Source organism: Vulpes vulpes, chromosome 4, assembly GCF_048418805.1.
Source record: "Vulpes vulpes isolate BD-2025 chromosome 4, VulVul3, whole genome shotgun sequence".
In the NCBI taxonomy this organism is placed as follows: Eukaryota; Metazoa; Chordata; class Mammalia; order Carnivora; family Canidae; genus Vulpes; species Vulpes vulpes.
This window is the reverse complement of record NC_132783.1, coordinates 95020651-95040372: the sequence shown is the minus strand read 5'-3', so window position 1 is coordinate 95040372 and position 19722 is coordinate 95020651. Positions and strand designations below refer to the sequence as shown.

Here is a 19722-nt window from a genome sequence, read left to right as displayed (position 1 = left end):
AGTGGGAAGAGAAAAGAACTCTCAATTTCTAGACAAATAAGAAGGGATGGTTGTGATGTTCACCCACAACATTTGGGATTAATGACCAAAGACCTCTGTACCTCCCTTTAAACCTGATTGTTTAATCAGAAAGCAGATGATGCTCATGTCCAGGGAGATGAAGTGCTTGAACTGGGAGTTGGGGTTAGGAGTTTGGCTCTGACAAAGTCATGCTTCCTCTCAGGATTCAATGAGAGGGTGTCTTGGAGAACAGTTGGCACAAAGGAGGAGAAGCCACAACTATTACTGGAACAAGACAGTTCTAGCCTATTCCAGAGATAAGGCCCTGGCCAGGGTTGTGCTTCTAGAAGAAGTGTCAATCTCTTCTCAACACTGCTGGCAGAGTGGGCTTTGTACTGTATAGATGTGATCCATAACTGCTCCTTAACCTTTCATGGTTCCCAACTGCCCTCCAGAAAAAGCTTATATTCTTTAACTTGAATAAGGCCCTGCATGGTCAGATACCCATGACCTTTCCCATCCTCACCTGACACTTTTTACTACTTCCCTGACTGCCCCTGAGGCTCCCCCAGATCCCCTAGCACCTTTAGCTTTTCCCTTAGTGCTCAGCTCTCTACCTTGTTTTCACTTATCTGCCTTCCTCACAAGGCTATAAGGGGAGAACTCCATAATATCTGCTGAATGAAGGAATGAAGGAGGGGCACTCCTAAGAATAAAGGGATCAACTGTGCACTGGCTAAATGCCTTGACAGGTATCTATCTATCTCAACAGGGTAGGAATTATCAGTAACATAATTCACGGATGAGGAAACTGAGGCTAAAGTAATGTCACTGCCTGACACTTAAATTCCTGAGCACTTGTGGGTTAGGCAGGCCCTGTGTTGGGCCCTCACAGATGATATCTATGTGCCAGCTAAGAACAACAGATATAAGGCCAAGCAGACCATGTGACAATTAAGGCCCTAAAACCTTGCAGAGGAGCTTAAATTCTGGACTTCAGTTCTTCACAGGGCTGCTGAAGTGTTAAAGGAATTAATGCGTATCAAGGGCCCAGGATGGTGTCCAGTATACAGCATAGATTTAGCAAGTATTTGATTCTAATCTCTGTCTTAAGGATGGGAGACAAGTGCCCAGAAAAGTTCCCTGAGCTCAGATGAGGAGGATAGGACAGAGTCCTGTCCTTTCCTCCCTGACTTCAGGACCCAGTGTCCTTGTGAGTATATGTGGTCCTGCGGGTCCCCTCAACCCAGAACTGACACACAGGAAGTGCTTGGCCAGGGCCTGCTGGATGCAGAGGCACCAGAGAGGGCTGTTGTATTTGAGACCACTGCAGCCAAGTTCTACTTAAGAGGCAGGAAGGGCCCTCTGAGGTCAACCCAGGGAACCCCAAGAGGTTTTACCTGGGCTTCTACCCTCCCCAAGACCCATCAGTAACCTGTTCATCCCAGTTGCCTGTCCCCCTCTACTTCTTTTTCTTGGGGGCTCAGATGTTGGAAAGAGCACTTCCTGTAGGGCAGTGATATCCAGAGGTCAGCTCTGGGAAGAAACATTGTCCCAGCACATCTTCATACCTTAGCATCTTTATTTAACTGTCTTTTCCAGAGGCCTGGGGTGTCCTGAGGCAGGCATCTTATCATTTGTTTTCCCAACACCTAGCATATTGCCCAGAATGCAGGAAATGGTTGTTGAATGAAGCAATAATTACATTTCAGGACTCACCATGCACTTAATCTGTATAGGCCCCTAAAATTTACCTTTACCTTAGAGAAACCTCATAGCCACCCTGTGTGTTGGAAGCCACAGGTGAGGAAACTGAGGCTTGGGGCTGTTAAGTGACTGGCTCAGGGCCAAACAGGGGCAGCTCTGAGGTCCTCAGGGTGATCTGTGGCAAGGGAAACGTTTCAGAGGAGCCTTGATGAATTGGGGCAATTGGCAGGGTTTAATTGTCAGTCAGAAACGCCTAGCTCAAATTATTAGGTGTGAAGAAGGAAACAGTCAAAGCTCCCCCACTGAATTGCCCAAAAGGGGTTGGCCGGAGTGACTCCATAGCAGAACAAGGGCTGGTCCTGTAGGGCAGGACCCCGGGGTACAGACCCAGCTCTTCTCTGGCTGGTCCTAGTGCGTAGAGAACACTGCCAACCTTACTTTGCACCTGGGAACCTTCAGAGTACTTCAGAGGCCCCCTGGGGTCATGGTTGGGGTGGGTGGGTATCTACCCTCTATGAAAGTCGGCTTGCTGTCTTGGCAGGGACTGCATCCCAGCACTTACGGTGTGCTAAGGCTGTGTTCCTCCATGGCTGGACTGTGGGCCTTGGAGACTAGGAGGTTCAGGGGCAACCTGAGCTCCTAGGCTATGAGGGCCAATGTCGGGGTGGAGGACCAGAAAGGCTGCAGGGTGGAGTTTAGGGACCCCCGTGCCGATGCCGTGCAGTGGGAGGCCAAAAGTGGCCTTTTTCCCAAGTGGGCTCATGGCTAACAGATAGAAGGGCTGCGGGTAAACACTCCACTGGGGCAATAATTATGCACATTTACTAAGCCCAGGGAGGAATGGTAGTCACGTGGCTCTCGAGGGCGGCGCCCTCAGCTTTGAGATGGAGTTAACTCTAATCACAGAAGGCTTTCTGGAGGAGGCGGGATTTTTATGGCGGTAGATCGTGGTTTTCTCTGAACAGCGAGGATGCCCTTAGCACTTTAGGTAACAGCTAGCTGCCGCGGTGAGCCTTTTGCAGGGGTGCAAGTCCAGGGGGCGACGGAGTCAGACCGAATTGGGGGAAGGGCCTCGGGGGCCCGGAGGCCCGGGCTGAGGCTGGGTTTGGGCTCTCTGACTTGTCCTTACGCCGCCGTCTTTGATGTTTGGACGCTTCGCGGCCGTCCCCGGCCAGGGCTGCCGGGCCCCGGGCGCTGGGCGCAGGCCTCGAGGTCCAAGGCGCCCTGGGAGCGGACCACACCGGGCGGAAGGTTAGGCCCTTAGGCCTTGCTGGGCCCGCGGAGCCGTCCGCCCTCCCAGCGCAGTTCCGCCGGGGTCCCGAAGCCCGGCTCGCAGGGGCGAGGCGCGCGCTCCCGGGGGATCAGGGCTGCGGAGCCGGCGGCCTGCGCTGGGCGGCCGTGGCACGAGAGGGCCATCTGCCTGGGTGCGGAGAACTGCAGCGTCCGCGGTGCGAGGCGCGGCCCCTCCGGGCCCCCAGCCCGCGTCCCCTGCCCCGCGCGCACACACCTCCGGACGCCCGCCCGCGCCCGCGGCCCGAGTCCCCGTGCCAGGCCCAGACCCAGACTGGGCGCTGGAGGCGGTGCAGGGATTAGTGGACCCCTCCCCCAGCGCTCCCCTCGCCCCGCCCGAGGCCGCGAGGACCCCTGAGCCCGGGGGTGGCGAGGGAGCTTCGTCCCGGCGGTGCCCCGGCTGGGGACGCGGCCTCACTGGGCGGGGGCCGCACGGCGGCAGGCCGAGGTGCGGGCGCGCTGTCAGGCTGCTGCCCGGCTCCGGCGCGGGGGGTGGGCTCGGCGCGGGGGTCGCCTAGCCTCATCCCCCGGCCGAGGCCACGGCCCGGCAAGCAGTGCCCGGGCGGGTAACCCGACCCGACCCGGCTCCCGGTCGCTGCTCACCCCGCAAGGCCGGGCAGGGGGAGGGAGAGAAATGGGAGGGAGGGGGAAGGGAAGGGGTGGTGGGTGAGGGGCTGTGGGGACCGCAGGGCCGAGTCCCCGGCCTGCCTGCGCTGCTCTGGGGCGGCTGCCTGTGCCACCCGGGACGAGCCAGCCCCCTGCCTCGCGGGCGTCGGGCCTGCGGCAAGGGAGCCCTGAGGCTGCACAAGCTTGGCTCGGGGAGGCAGACCCGAGCTGCTGCCTCCATTTTGTTTCCTGCTCTGCTTGGTCTGTGGTGGTGGTGGTGTGGGTTTGGGGTGCGGCCGGGCAGGGGGTTCACCTGCGGCCGCGCCTGCTCGGGGCCTGAGGCCTCGAAGACCCCAGCCCGAGCCCCAGGTGAGCCCCGCGGTAGGAGGGGGGTTGCCTCGGCCTCGGGTCGAGCCGAGCGGGCTGAGGGCAGGTGCCCCGTGGATGGGGAGCCGGGCTGTAACCTAAGATGGAGGTCGGGACTGACGCGGGGCTGGCGGGACGGTCGGACAGGCCTCAGCCGGGCCAGGTGGCGACGGGGCTGGGGCTCGAGATGGGTAGGGTGCAGGAGCCGTGTGCAGCTCGGGGCCGGCGCGGCGCCCCGAGGCAGGTGAGGGGACCTGAGTGCCACCCACGACGCCCGCAGGCCCAGACACTCCGGGGAGGCGCGCGAGGCCCCTGGGGAGGCTGCCTCAGGCCCCGCCCGGGCAGCCGGGCCGGCCCGTAGGCCCGGGCCGCAGGCGGGCGCGCGAGGGGAGGGGAGGGGGCGGCAGCGGCGGCTCCGCTGATTGGGCGGCGCGCTCGCGAGCCCGACTTCACCCGCCCTGAACCCCGAAGAGTGAGGCGAGGGAGCGCGCGCGCGGTGGGGGAAGGGGTGCGCGCGCACTCGGTGCCCCAGCCGCACGCGGGCCGGCGCGAGGCGCTGGGTCGCACGCGCCGCCGCGGGGGCGCGCGCGGTGGGGGTGTGAGGAGGAGGAGGCGGCGGCGGAATAGGCCGGGGCAGGTCGCGCTCGCTGCCTGCTCCCTTGAAGAGAGACGCGGGGGGAGGGGGGTGCGGCGAGCGGCTCCGCTCTCTCCCCAAGGCTCCGCTCGCGCCCCAGTGTAATGAGGGTCACCCCCTCCCCCCAGCCGGCCCGGGAGGGGGCGCGGGGCACGGTAACTAGTGCGCTGGGTTGGGTGGCGGGCAGGCGCGAGAAGGAGGGAGGAGGTGGCCGGGCGGGGAAGATGGTGGTGGCTGTGAGGTGAGGGGCGCGGGGGAGGGCCGGGCGCGGCGCGGTGTTGGTGGCCCGCGGCCTTCTAGCCGCGGGCCCCCTCCCCCTCCATCACTACCAGCCGGGCTCAGGCCTAGCCGGCCCGGCCGCCGCGAACTTCCTCCCGGCGCGGCCAGTGCCCCGCCGGCCTCTCGCGCGCACCTCGGCCTCCGCCTCCCTCAGGTAGCCGGCTGGTGGGCGCGGGGCCGGCTGCCCTCCTGCAGCAAACTTTGCTTGCTGCTTAATATTGATGAGTGCGATCGGCTCGGCCAGGAGGTGCTGCCGCGGCTGCGGAAAGGAGCGCGGCCCGGGCAGGCGGCGGCGGCGTCGGCAGCAGCCATGTTTGTCAAGCTGTAGCAGCTGCTGCTGCCCTGACTCGGCTGCCTCCGTTTCTCTCCCTCTGCCGCGCGTCCCGGCCTCTGGGCCCTGCAGCCGTGGACTGAGCAGTCCTGCAGCCTGGAAGGCGAGGTTCGGGGTGCACCCGCTTCGGCCGACTCGCCTGCGGCCTGGGCACGGCCGCTGCAAGGGCTTCAGCGCCGGCTGGTCGCAGGGTGCAGCGCTATTGTGACCGCTGCACCCGAGCGAGCCAGGAAGGGGGGGGTAACCTTTTTTTGTGCAGCGTCCGGGATCCCCCCTCGAACCTTACAGCCCCCTCCCTTTTGGAGATCCGGACGCTGGACTCCCCCAGCGGGGGATGGGGAGGATGATTCCTGTTTGAGATTTAGGAATTTCTACTGCCAAAGGGATTTTAATTTTAGTTCAGCCCAACTGTCCACCAGTCTGCAGTGCAGGAAAAAGGGACGGGTTGTTTGCATGTGGCAAGGTCTGCCTAGCTTCGGGAAGATGGAGTTTGCGGATGCTCACCGAGGCCATTTTTCCATCGTCAGCTGGGGAACTTTTTCCGTCCATGGAAGTGCAGCAGAAAGGCATCGAGGCCACTAGGCCTTGAGAAGTGGCTGCCATTTTGGAGATAAGAGTCAAATGGCTTATAAACTCAGACTAATTGCTGTTTTTGGATTCCAGGTTGATGCTGGCCCAGGATGGATCAGACCTGTGAACTACCTAGAAGAAATTGTCTGCTGCCCTTTTCCAATCCAGTGAATTTAGATGCCCCTGAAGACAAGGACAGCCCTTTCGGTAATGGTCAATCCAATTTTTCTGAGCCACTTAATGGGTGTACTATGCAGTTATCGACTGCCAGTGGAACATCCCAAAATGCTTATGGACAAGATTCTCCATCTTGTTACATTCCACTGCGGAGACTACAGGATTTGGCCTCCATGATCAATGTAGAGTATTTAAATGGGTCTGCTGATGGATCAGAATCCTTTCAAGACCCTGAAAAAAGTGATTCAAGAGCTCAGTCGCCAATTGTTTGCACTTCCTTGAGTCCTGGTGGTCCAACAGCACTTGCTATGAAACAGGAACCCTCTTGTAATAACTCCCCCGAACTCCAGGTAAAAGTAACAAAGACTATCAAGAATGGCTTTCTGCACTTTGAGAATTTTACTTGTGTGGACGATGCAGATGTAGATTCTGAAATGGACCCAGAACAGCCAGTCACAGAGGATGAGAGTATAGAGGAGATCTTTGAGGAAACTCAGACCAATGCCATCTGCAATTATGAGCCTAAATCAGAGAATGGTGTAGACGTGGCCATGGGAAATGAACAAGACAGCACACCAGAGAGTAGACATGGTGCAGTCAAATCGCCATTCTTGCCATTAGCTCCTCAAACTGAAACACAGAAAAATAAGCAAAGAAATGAAGTGGACGGCAGCAATGAAAAAGCAGCCCTTCTCCCAGCCCCCTTTGCACTAGGAGATACAAACGTTACCATAGAAGAGCAATTAAACTCAATAAATTTATCTTTTCAGGATGATCCAGACTCCAGTACCAGTACATTAGGAAACATGCTAGAATTACCTGGAACTTCATCATCATCTACTTCACAGGAATTGCCATTTGTAAGCAGTTTTTGGTACAACTTAAATATATACATAAATGTATATATACAGGCAACTTAAAAGGGAAACATAACTAATTGGTTTTTGGTTGCTTATCAGTTCACAGCTGAGAGCCTATTGCTAGTGATAGGCTTTTTGGGGAAATGTTACTTTGATTTTTAAACGTATCTCTGTTGTATGAGTTTGGTTCTTTTCAGATTTTTCCAGTTAACTTTCCATTGAGGACTAAGAGAAAACTTTTAAGGGCATTCAGTTGAGCTCAGATATTATTTTTTCAAGGTGGAGGTACACATTTGTTTAGCTTTTTTTTTTTTTTTTAATAAATGCTTTGGCTTGCTGATATGAGTACACGTGAACCAAATTCCTGGAGTCCTTTTTTTTTTTTTTAACACAAGGGATGGATTATTTTTTTAGTCGATAGGGTGACTCTTCAGGTTGGAGTGCATTTTGGGTACAAATTGAAAGTGGCTAAGATAAGATCTTAGACATCAGTCAAAATTTAAATTAGGCCGATTTTTATGAACTACTTGGTGTGAAGGTATAGCATCCTGTGCTTTAAATAACTGCCACCATCAGCATAGGCTCCTGGGTCTTCTAGTTTTTAGTTTAGAAGTGTATGTATATGTGTGTGTGTGTGTGTGTGTGAGAGAGAGAGATATGTGTATGTGTATAGAAATGAAAATCTGAGTTACTCAGTAGTGCTGTGTACCGTTGTTAAGGAGTTGTAAATGATAAAGTTCTTTTTTATTTGATCTTTTGCAGAATTTTTTGATCAGTTAGCAGAATGATCAGTTGACTTCTCTTAGTCTGTTTCATCATCTTTAAAATCAAACTTCTTGGTTGTTAAAAGATACCCTTCACCTTTAAATATTTGATTCTGATGTTGTTTCTGCCCAGATGTATTGTTATGGTCACCTGTAATGTCACCAGAGGATCTCCCCACTCCCTTATAACTCTGAAATGTTTAAAGATTTAATCACAAAAAAATTTACGTGGTGATTGTTTTGAGTGCATTAAATACTCACTTTACCTTATAGTCTTGATGTTCTTTAAAGTCAAATAGAATGTGGGTGTGTCACTTTTGTTTGTTGATTCATGTATTAAATATGCATTCGTACTCCTTGGTTTCTTAACTTGGCAGTTGCAGATTTTAAAAATTTGCTCTGGTAGTTATCTTGAGTATGTATTGTTTTAGATATTTTTTAGGGTGGATACGCTGTATTGGCAACTTATTGGTAATTTAGACAAACTCTTTTTCTTGGGTTCACATTGAAAATTATTTTACGTATATAGTTTTGCCTTTCTATTTACATAAAACCCTAGATCTGACAATGGAAATAGGTATTTCTGTAGAAGCATATGTATAGAAACATAAATCTGTGTTTCTCATCAAAGATGTCAGTGGAGTATTGGCTTTATTTATTTATTTATTTTTAAAGATTTTATTTATTTATTCATGAGAGATAGAGAAAGAGAGGCAGAGACACAGGCAGAGGGAGGAAAAGCAGGCTCCATGCAAGGAGCCTGATGTGGGACTTGATCTTGGGAATCCGGGATCAGGCTCTGAGCCAAAGGCAGACAGACACTCAACCACTAAGCCACCCAGGCATCCCGAGTATTGGCTTTATTATGAACAATCGACAGTATTGGAGCCTGTAGACAGCATGTTAGGTATCTAAACTGGGAGTTAGTAAACTTGTATAAATAGACAATTTTTTTTCTGGCAGAAAGTCTAAATTGCTTAAAGACTTAATGGGTTTGAAGAGGCAGGTAACCAGTTTATTTAGGCCTTTGGTTTAAGATTGTGGATGCAATCTATAGCTTTGATTTTTGCCTTTGATTATTTATTTATTGATTTATTATTTTTTTTGCCTTTGATATTTTTTAACTGAATACTTGATAGTATCAAATCAATCTCAGAATGCAAATTCAACTGAACAATATAGCTTGGGAAAGATGTAATAAAAATAATTCTTAGGGGATCCCTGGGTGGCTCAGCGGTTTAGCGCCTGCCTTTGGCTCAGGGTGTGATCCTAGAGTCCCGGGATCAAGTCCCACGTCAGGCTCCTTGCATAGAGCCTGCTTCTCCCTCTGCCTGTGTTTCTGCCACTCTCGCGCTCTCTCTCTGTCTCTCATGAATAAAAAAAAAATAATAATAATAATAATTCTAAATGGTCACATGCTATTAATACATTCAGACTATTTACAGTTAATTAGTTGGTGCAGCATATACAGAACACTTACTCTGCATTAGATTCTCTTGTCAGGGCTGGAGATTTTATGATTTATGATTATGATGATGATTATTATTTTTAGAGAGAGAGAGCACATGCATGAGCAGAAGGACAGAGGGAGAGGGAGAGAAATCCCAAGCAGGCTGCTGCTGAGCATAGACCTCTGATGCCGGGCTTGATCTCAGAACCCTGAGATAATGACCTGATTTGAAACCAAGAGTGGGTTGCTCAACCAACTGAGCCATCCTGGTGCTGCAGGGCTAGAAATTTTAGAAAATCATTAGCAAATGCTATTTGTCTTTTTCTTCTCCTTCTCCTTTCTTTTTTTTTTTAAAGATTTTATTGGGACGCCTGGGTGGCTCAGTGGTTGAGCGTCTGCCTTTGGCCCAGGGCATGATCCTGGAGTCCTGGGATCGAGTCCCATGTCAGGCTCCCTGCATGGAGCCTGCTTCTCCCTCTCCCTGTGTCTCTGCCTCTCTATCTCTCATGAATAAATAAATAAAATCTTAAAAAAAAAAAGATTTTATTTATTCACAAGAGACACAATGAGAGAGAGGCAGAAAAATAAGCAGAGGGAGGAGAAGCAGGCTCCATGCAGAAAGCCCGATGTGGGACTCGATCCCGGTACCCCAGGATCACACCTTGAACCAAAGGCAGACGCTCAACCACTGAGCCACCCAGGCGTCCCTGGTCTTTTTCTTTTGTCTGTGATTTTTTTTTTTAAGATTTTATTTATTTATTAGAACGCATGCACACAAGCAGGGAGAGCAGCAGACTGAGGGAGAAGCAGGCTCCCCACTAAGCAAGGAGCTGGATGGGGGACTTGATCCCAGGACCCTGTGATCATAACCTTAGCTGAAGGCAAACACTTAACCTGAGCCACCAGGGCATCCCTGTCTGTGATATTATGATAGAATAAGATTCTCTTATTGTGTGAGAGTGAGAGTGAAAGTAGTTATTAGGATTGTTTTCTTCCTGTCTAGAATTAGAGACAGGAAAGACCGGAATTAGAGAAAAACATACGATTCATGATCATATTGTCCGTTGTTTTGTATATCTAGCTGTAAGCAGACTGTTTGCCTCCTGTCATAAATAGCAGCCTCTCAGTTTATTCTTACGGTCTTTAAGTTATTTTGTCTGAATATAGTGATGTGAAATGATTGTCATAGTTAATAGTCCTGACTTGGTGCTTTTATATTTAATTAGGTTGACACCTAATTCTTGCCAGTGAACATGCATAGTGTACAGAGCTCATAATATGTAGGTATTTGATAAAATATTGAAGGAACATTGGTCCCAGAGCTGTAAGTTTAAACAGGCAATAACTTACACCTTATTAAGTGTTTAATCTGTATTGTCTCCTTGGGTCTTCATAGCCTTGTAGTAAAAAGATGTCATAAATGATACAGGTTATCTTTCAAGGTACTTGAGATTATTAGCGACTCAAGATTAAAATCCTTGAAATCATAGAATTATCTCAGTACTCTTGGTTTTCTGTGGTGACTTCTTTTTTTTTTTTTTTAAATTTTTATTTATTTATTTATTTATTTATTTTTCTCTTTTTTTCTGTTTTTTTTTTTTTTCTTTTTTCTGTGGTGACTTCTGATAGTGTCTGACACTCTTGGCTGGGCCTGGTTTACTCACTAGGCTGATTTTTTTTTTTTAAGATTTTATTTATTTATTTATTATTATTTTTTAAGATTTTATTTATTCATGAAAGACACACACAGAGAGGCAGAGGCACAGGCAGAGGGAGAAGTAGGCTCCCTGTGGGGAGCCTGATGTGGGGCATCCCAGGACCCCGGGACCACGCCCTGAGCCAAAGGCAGATAGTCAGCGGCTGAGCCACCCAGTCATCCCACACTAGGCTGATTTGTAGCAGTTGTTTGTTTTCTGCTCTTCCCTTATATGTTTTATGGAGATTTATACTATGGTGGTATTCATGAATTTAGGGATAGTCAAAATTCTTAGGATGTAGTTAGCTCCGCTATGATCTGATGTACATATTTATAAAGAAGACCACTGAAATTGAATCCACTTAAAATGGAGACCAAAATTTCATAATAAGGAGAAGAGGATTTACTTAGGATTTTTAAACTTAAAAAAAAATTTTTTTAAGATTTTATTTATACATTAGAGACACAGAGAGAGAGAGAGGCAGAGACACAGAGGAGAAGCAGGCTCCATGCAGGAAGCCTGATGTGGGACTTGATCCTGGGACTCCGGGATCATGCCCTGGGCCGAAGGCAGGCGCCAAACCGCTGAGCTACCCAGGGATCCCTACTTAGGATTTTATGTTGAAAAGTAAAATTAATAATTATGAAGAGAAGTTTTTTAAACCTTTGTCAAACTTTGTTTATGATGACAACTGTTTGTTATAATAAGGCAAGAATCAAATAGATTAAAAGAAATTCTGTCCAGCAAAATTGTACAATAGCGAGATGACATACTTATTTTGGTTCACTCTCATCGTGATCATAAAGAGGGTAAATTTTTGTTAAATAGTTAAGGACTTAATCAGTTTTAGTAAGATTTTCTTTTAGAATTGTCCACTCTGGAAGATTAAGTGTGTACCAAAGAAGAGAGAATAGTAGACATTTCCATGTACATAACCATTTTAAAAAATAACATATTTTACCAATCTTGTTTTATCATCTCTTCATTGTGTCATTCACTTATATTTCTTAATTCTTTGATGTTTATCCTGTTACTCTTTTTTTTTTTTTTTTTTTTTTTAAGATTCTATTCATCCATTCATGAGAGACACAGAGAGAGAGAGAGTCAGAGACAGAGGCAGAGGGAGAAGCAGGCTCCATGCAGGGAGCCTGACATGGGACTCCATCCTGAGTCTCCAGGATCAGGCCCTGGGCTGAAGGCGGTGCTAAACTCCTGAGCCACCTGGACTGCCCTCATGTTACTCTTTAACCTCCTGTGCTATTATGTTGTCAGTTGTCACTTGTTTACTGGTTGACCTAGGTTGTCTTTTCCTTGCCTGTAATCAGAGTGGTTTTTCTTTATTTATATTGACTAGAAGAAACACAGCATCTTTTCTCCAGATTTGTTTGCAGTTTCACCTTGTAATGGATTGGCATTATAATATTAGTTCTTTCATCAGGTGGACATAGACACTGTATTGTTCATAGGAAGACGTTTGAATGGAGACTTTTAAAAAGAAGATTTATTTCTTTGAGAGAGAGCTAGAGCTTTCATACTCTAGGGGGGTGGGGCAAGGTGAGGGATTAAGGGAGAATGAGAATCTTTTTTTTTTTTTTTTTTTAAGATTTTATTTATTTATTCATGAGAAACAGAGAGGCAGAGACACAGGCAGAGGGAGAAGCAGGCTCCATGTAGGGAGCCCGACATGAGACTGGATCCCGGGTCTCCGGATCACGCCCTTTGGCCCTAAACCGCTAAGCCACCCGGGCTGCCCATGAGAGAGAATCTTGAGTAGACACCCTGCTGTGCTTGGAAGAGCCAGAGTCTGGCTGGATCTCAGGACCCTGAGATCATGACCTGAGCTGAAATGAGTGGGATGTTGAACTGACTGGGCCACCCAGGTGCCTCTGCATGGAGACTTCTTTGCTATTTAAAGATAGATATTTTTGGGTCCTGGGATTGAGCCCCGCATTGGGCTCCTTGTTTAGAGGGAGCCTGTTTCTCCCTCTACCTGTTGGTCCCCCTGCTTGTGCTCTTCTCTGTCAAATCTTTATTTATTTATTTGTTTGTTTTTTTAAGATTTTATTTATTTATTAATGAGACAGAGAAAGAGAGAGAGAGAGCGAGTGCGCATAGCAGAGGGAGAAGCAGGCTCCATGCAGGGAGCCCAACGTGGGACTTGACCCCAGGTCCCCAGGATCAGGCCCTGGGTTGAAGGCAGTGCTAAACCGCTGAGCCACCCAGGCTGCCCTCTGTCAAATCTTTAAAACACACACACGCACATGAAACCTTAGACTTGGGCAGAATCAGTAGTAGAAAGAAAAGGGTGAGTTAATCCAAAAGATTATTTCAGAGGAGAGAAATTGGCTGCCTGGATTGGAGGCAAAATTGGAGCCAGGATTTGAGGAAAGGAGAGGTGAGCGCAGATGATACTTAAGGCTTTTGTTGTTGCCTAAGACAATGATTCCTCAGGGATTCTCTCCTCTGCTGTCATCCCAGCAGTTCTCTACTTTCACGTTTCCTGTCTCAGGAGAAAAGGATCCTATCTCCATATGTCTCTGGTTCTGCTCTTTGACCCCCTCCTTGCTGGAGGACCTTGTGTTACTCATTACTCTTTCCTCTTACTCTGAAGTCTTTATTCTCTACCTTTCTCCTATGTCACTATTTCTCCCTAAAAACAGGGTGACAGGGATCCCTGGGTGGTGCAGCGGTTTGGCGCCTGCCTTTGGCCCAGGGCGCGATCCTGGAGACTCGGGATCTAGTCCCACGTCGGGCTCCCGGTGCATGGAGCCTGCTTCTCCCTCTGCCTGTGTCTCTGCCTCTCTCTCTCTCTCACTGTGTGCCTATCATAAATAAATAAAATAAAATTAAAAAAAAAAAAACAAAAAAAAACAGGGTGACATATTCCTATTCTAAAAGAATCTATATATCCTATAATCCCTCCAGTGATCTTGCCCCTTTAATAGTGAATTTCTTGAAAAAGAGTTACCACTCTGTTTACCTCTCGTTAATGCTCTGTGGATTGGCTTTTATATCCTTCTGTCTGCTGCAACTGTTCTTTTATAAGTCACAGATGACACTTCAATACTTACTCTGTTAGATTTGCAGCATTTGACTACCACTTTGACTGTTTGCTCTCTTTTATTCCTCTTTCATTTTCTGCAGTCTCATCCACTTTGTGGATTCACTTTGCTGCTACTCTGCTGTGTGAAAATGCTCTTGACCTGACTTCTGAGCTTTAGACCAAGAAATTCTAATCACCAACCAGCCTTCTTTTCTAACCATACCATATTCACTTTTGAACCTATCCCTTATATTGCCACACATTTTCTTCTATATTATTGGTGGCATCCTCTTTCTCTTCATTTCAGGGCTGGAAACTTTGGAGTCATGTATTCATAATTTTTTTTTTAAGATTTTTAAATTTATTTATTCATGAGAGAAACCAAGAGAGAGGCAGAGACACAGGCAGAGGGAGAAGCAGGCTCCATGCAGGGAGCCTGATGTGGGACTTGATCCCGGGACTCCAAGATTACGCCCTGGGCCAGAGGCAGGCACCAAACTGCTGAGCCACCCAGGGATATCCCCTCATAATTTATTTTTTATTTATTTATTTTTTTTATTTTAATTTTTATTTATTTATGATAGAGAGAGAGAGAGAGAGAGGCAGAGACACAGGCAGAGGGAGAAGCAGGCTCCATGCACCGGGAGCCCGACGTGGGATTCGATCCCGGGTCTCTAGGATCGCGCCCCGGGCCAAAGGCAGGCGCCAAACCGCTGCGCCACCCAGGGATCCCCCCCTCATAATTTATATGATAATTTGAGTGCTTCTTCTGTGCCAGGCATGGCTAGTATTAAAAAAAAAAGGTAAGACACAGTCTGTTTTTAGGGAACTTGACTGTTTAAGGATGACATGTAAACAGTGACAATACACAATACTAAGTGGTGTAGTATTTGTTAGAGATACAGTACTGTGACATATCTGGAGTAATCAGGAAGAACTTCACAGAAAGGCTGTATATAATTGAGCCAGAGACATTCCAGTAAGAAGGAATAACATGCACAAATGCGAAGAAATTCTTTGATAGGAATCTAGAGAGAAGTGGGCATGTCAGGAGATAAAATATAAAGATAGGCTTTGGGGGTGCCTGGGTGACTCAGTGGTGAGCATCTGCCTTTGGCTTAGGTTGTGGTCCCGGGGTCCTGGGATCAAGTCATGCATTGGGCCCCCTGCAGGGAGTATGCTTCTCCCTCTGCCTGTATCTCTGCCTCTCTCTGTGTGTCTCTCAGGGATAAATAAATACGATCTTAAAAAAATAAAAAAAGATAAAGTCAAGTTTAAAAAAATTTTTAAAAAGATTTATTTAAAGAGTTTTTATTTATTTATTCCTGAGACACAGAGAGAGAGGCAGAGACATAGGCAGAGGGAGAAGCAGGCCCGCAGCAGGGACCCCAAGGCGGGACATGATCTCAGGATCACGCCCTGAGCTGAAGGCAGATGCTCAACCACTGAGTCACGCTGTACCCTGTATGTACTCTTTTAAAAATATTTTGGTAGGGGCAGCCGGGGTGGCTCTGCAGTTTGGCACTGTCTTCAGCTCGGGGCATCATCCTGGAGACCCCAGATCAAGTCCCATGTTGGGCTTTAAAGATTTTTAAAAAATCTTTATTTTTCATTTTTAGAATATTTATTATATATAATATATGGATATATATATGGATAATATGGGTATATGGATATATATTATATGTATATCTTCATATATTAAGATCTTATTTATTCATGTAAGACACAGAAAAGAGAGAGGCAGAGACACAGGCAGAGATTCGAGAAGCAGGCTTCATGCAGGGAGCCCAATGTGGGACTGGATCCTGGGACTCCAGGATCACACCCTGAGCTGAAGGAAGATGCTTAACCCCTGAGCCACCCAGGCATTCCTACAACCAGGATATTGATGATGTAATCCATCAATCTTGTGCAAGTGTCCCCAGTTTTTGTTTTTCCTGGTTATTTTTTTTCCAAAAGGAAATTCTGTATTTCTAAAAAGATATGTTCCAGATGTCTCTCCAGTTTTATCTGTACTCATTTTGTGTAGTACATACTATATATAATGTGTATATTCAGTTCCATACATTTTTATCACCTGTATAGTTTTATGCATGTACCACCATGGTCAAGATATAAACTAGTTCCAGGAACACCACAAGATCTCTCCTGTGGCCCTTTTATATAATATCCATCTCCTTAAAGCTCCTTCTTCAGCCTTTTCTAACTAAACCTGTCCTTTGTAAAATTGTTATTTCCAAAATGTTACATAAATGGTATCATACAGTGTATTGATTTTTTGGGATTGGGTTTTTTTCACTTATATGTGTAAGTCCCTAGAGATTCATTCAGTTTATTGAGTGTATCAATATATATATATTTTTTTTAAATTTTTATTTATTTATGATAGAGAGAGAGAGAGGCAGAGACATAGGCAGAGGGAGAAGCAGGCTCCTTGCACCGGGGACCCGACGTGGGATTCGATCCCAGGTCTCTAGGATCGCGCCCTGGGCCAAAGGCAGGCGCCAAACCGCTTCGCCACCCAGGGATCCCGAGCGTATCAATATTTTATTCCTTTTTATTACTAAGATTCCACAGAGTGTATATACCATGCATTTAACCATACAGCTGTTAAAGAACATCTGGCCAAATCCTGGCTTTTGGCTGTTAGAAGTAAAAGTGCTGTTAACATTTGTATACAGGTTTTTGTGTAAACCTGTTTTCATTTCTCTGGAATAAATGCCTAAGAGTTGTAATTGTTGAATTGTATGGTAGTGACATGTTTAATTTTATAGGAAGCTGCTGAGCTGATTTCCAGACTCTCTGCATCCTTGCTATCATTTGGTCTTGTCATTATTTTTTTCTCTTCTTTTTGTTTTTCAAGATTTTTATTTTTAAGTAACCTTTGCATCCACTGTGGGGTTTGAGCTTACAATCACAGATCAAGAGTCATATGTTTTACCAACTGAGGCAGCCAGGCGCCCCTTTTTAATTTTTCTATTTTTTCCTTATTCATTCATTCATTCATTCATTCATTTCCAGTGTAATTAATGGACAGTGTTATATTAGTTTTGGGGTACAATATAATGATTCAGCACCTTTCTTAAAGATTTTACTTCTTCTTCTTTTTTTTTTTTTTTTTAAGATTTTACTTCTTTAGAAAGAGCACACGTCGGTAAGCACACATAAGGGAAGGTGGGGAGGGGCAGAGAGCAAAGGAGAGAGAATCTCAAGTGAGATTCTGCACACTGAGAGCAGAGCCCTGTGGGCTCAGTCCAGCCATTGTGAGATCTTGACCTGAGCTGAAATTGAGTCAGATGCTTAACCAATTGAGCCACCAAGATGCCCCCAATGATCCAGCAATTCTATACATTAATGCTCAACATAATGTGTTCTCTTAATCTCCTTAGCCCATTTCACCCATCCCTCTCCAATATCCTCTCTGTAGCTATCAATTTGTTCTATTTAAGAGTCTAGTCTTTTCTCTCTTTTTTCTTTTGTTATTTTGTTTCTTAAATTCCAGGGACCTAGGTTTTTTTTTCCTTTGTTATTTTGTTTCTTAAATTCCAGGGACACCTGGGTGGCTCAGTCCCTTAAGTGTCTGAGTCTTGATATCGGCTCAGGTCATGATCTCAGGGTCCTGAGATCAAGCCCTGCCTGCATGGGGCTGCTGGGCGTGGAGCTTGCTTAAGATTCTCTCCCTCTGTATCCCTCCCCACCCTCTGCTTGCATGCACGTGCACTTGAAAGAAAAAAATCCATGAGTAGAAATTATACGGTATTTGTCTTTGACTTATTTCTTTTTTTTTGTTTGTCTGTTTTGACTTTTTTTTTTTTTTACTTATTTCATTTAGCGTTTTACCTACTAGACCCATCCATATTGTTGCAAATGGAAAAATCTCATTCTTTTTTTATGACTGTATTCCACTGTGTGTGTGTGTGTTTGTGTATACACACCCACAATACACCTTTTTTAATCCATTTCATCTGTCAGTGGACATTTGGGCTGCTTCCATATCTTGGCTATTGCAAATAATGTTGCAGTAAACATGGGGGTGTATATATCTTTTTAAATTAATGCTTTTATATTCTTTGGGTAAATATCGAGTAAAAGTACTGGATCATGTGATTTTTAATTTTTTTTGAGGAACCTCTATACTGTTTTCCACAGTGGCTTCACCATTTGCATTCCACCAACAATGTGGATTCCTTTTTCCAACAGTAAGGGTTCCTTTTTCTCCACATCTTTGTCAGTGCTTGTTTTTCTTGTGTTTTTGATTTTAGCCATTCTGACAGTTTAGCCATTCTGTGAGGTGATGTCTCATTGTAGTTTTGATTTGCATTTGTGTTGTTACTATTTTTATTTCAGCTCTTTTGATAGTTATGTAATGATATCTCATTATGGTTTTAATTGGCATTTTCCTGATAGCTAATGATGTTGAACATCTTTTTGTGTGCTTATTTGCCATCTGTATATCCTCTGGTGAAATATGTTCATCTCTTTTGCCCATTTTCTAATTGGGTTGTTTGATTTTTTTTTTTTTTAACTGTTGAGTTTTGAGAGTTCCTTGTATATTCTAGGTGATCTACATTCTTTGTAATGGTTTTATACAAACCATAAGTTTTAAGCATTGCTTCCACTTTTAGATAATTTATTAGATAACCAACAAGATCATACATACTTGTGGTTTTCCCTTAATAAATTGGAACAGATTTTAGTGTTGCTTTTATGAGGCAGAATTACTTTATTAAGGTTTCTAAAGTTCTTTTCACATCTCCAGTGATGTTGTGTAAAATACCGTAATACTCTGGTAAAGATTGCTAGAAGGATAAAATCCATTTTAGAGTATGAACAATTGTATTTACACATAGATTAAATTAAAAATAATTACTGGTTATATGATATCCCCTTATATACCAGGAAAAGTCTGAATAAAGGTAGTCTTTCTTTGTAAATTATGAGGGTATATTTTCTATCTCTAATTTCTCTTTAATGTGTAATTGGAACTGTTGGGGATCCCTGGTGCAAGTAGGTGATATACAAGTTACCTTTGTACTCAGTAAAAATAGACATTAATGCTATGCAAATTGTCATTGGAATTTTACATCCAAAGGTGTTTCTTTAATATTGCATTTGGTTCAATTAACAATGTATTGAATTTGTTTTTGTAATTAGTGTATCAAGGAAAAACACCTCCACCCATGCTGTCATCTGTAAGGAATTGCAGAGCATTTGTTGAGAGGTAATAAAATTGTAAATTTAAAGTGTTTTTTTAGGGCACCTGGGTAGCTCAGTTGGTTGAGAATTTGCCTTGGGCTCAGGTCATGATGTAGGGGGTCCTGGGATTGAGTCTCACATGGAACTCCCTGCTCCATAGGAAGCCTGCTTCTCCCTCTGCCTCTGGCTCTCTCTTTCTGTGTCTCATAAATAAATGAATAAAATCTTAAAAAAAAAAAAAAGTGCTTTTATTTTTAAACAGAGCTTTGGGGCAGAAGTATTATAGTGGAGGTAATAAAACCACTGAGATCACTTCTTTGGTGGAGTAGATGTTAGAATTGAAAGGAAAATCTTGATTGATAATATCTGTTGAATATCTTTTTAGTAATAATTTCATAATAATGTTTGTGGAATATTTTCCTAAGGATAAACTGCTGGTAGTGGAATTATCAGGGCAGTGGGTTAGATTTTTTTGTGTCTTGATATATCTTTTTCTATTTGGCTTTCTAAGAGGATTGTACTTTTTTTTTTTTTTTTTTTAAGATTTTATGTATTTATTCATGAGAGACACACACAGAGAGAGGCAGAGACACAGGCAGAGGGAGAAGCAGGCTCCATGCAGGGAGCCCGACGTGGGACTCGATCCCAGGTCTCCAGGATCAGGCCCTCGGCTGAAGGCAGTGCTAAACCGCTGAGCCACCCGGGCTGCCCCAGATTGTACCTTTAAAAAAATTTTTTTTATTTTAAAG

The 19722-nt window shown here is 45.8% G+C and overlaps 1 protein-coding gene across 15 annotated transcripts in view; it reads left to right on the top strand.

Moving 5' to 3' along the window:
• The first annotated feature begins 2567 nt into the window (after positions 1 to 2567).
• Positions 2568 to 19722, top strand: part of NSD1 (nuclear receptor binding SET domain protein 1) — a 153559-nt gene continuing 136404 nt past the window's right edge. Inside the window, exons 1-4 of one of the 15 annotated variants that reach the window (XM_072756518.1) lie at positions 4559 to 4685; positions 4732 to 4758; positions 5877 to 5990; positions 6731 to 6820. In XM_072756518.1, the coding sequence (XP_072612619.1) occupies positions 5961 to 5990; positions 6731 to 6820 (120 nt within the window). In that variant the 5' untranslated portion in view covers positions 4559 to 4685; positions 4732 to 4758; positions 5877 to 5960. The other 14 variants (XM_072756524.1, XM_072756519.1, XM_072756517.1 and 11 more) reach the window with 14 other exon arrangements.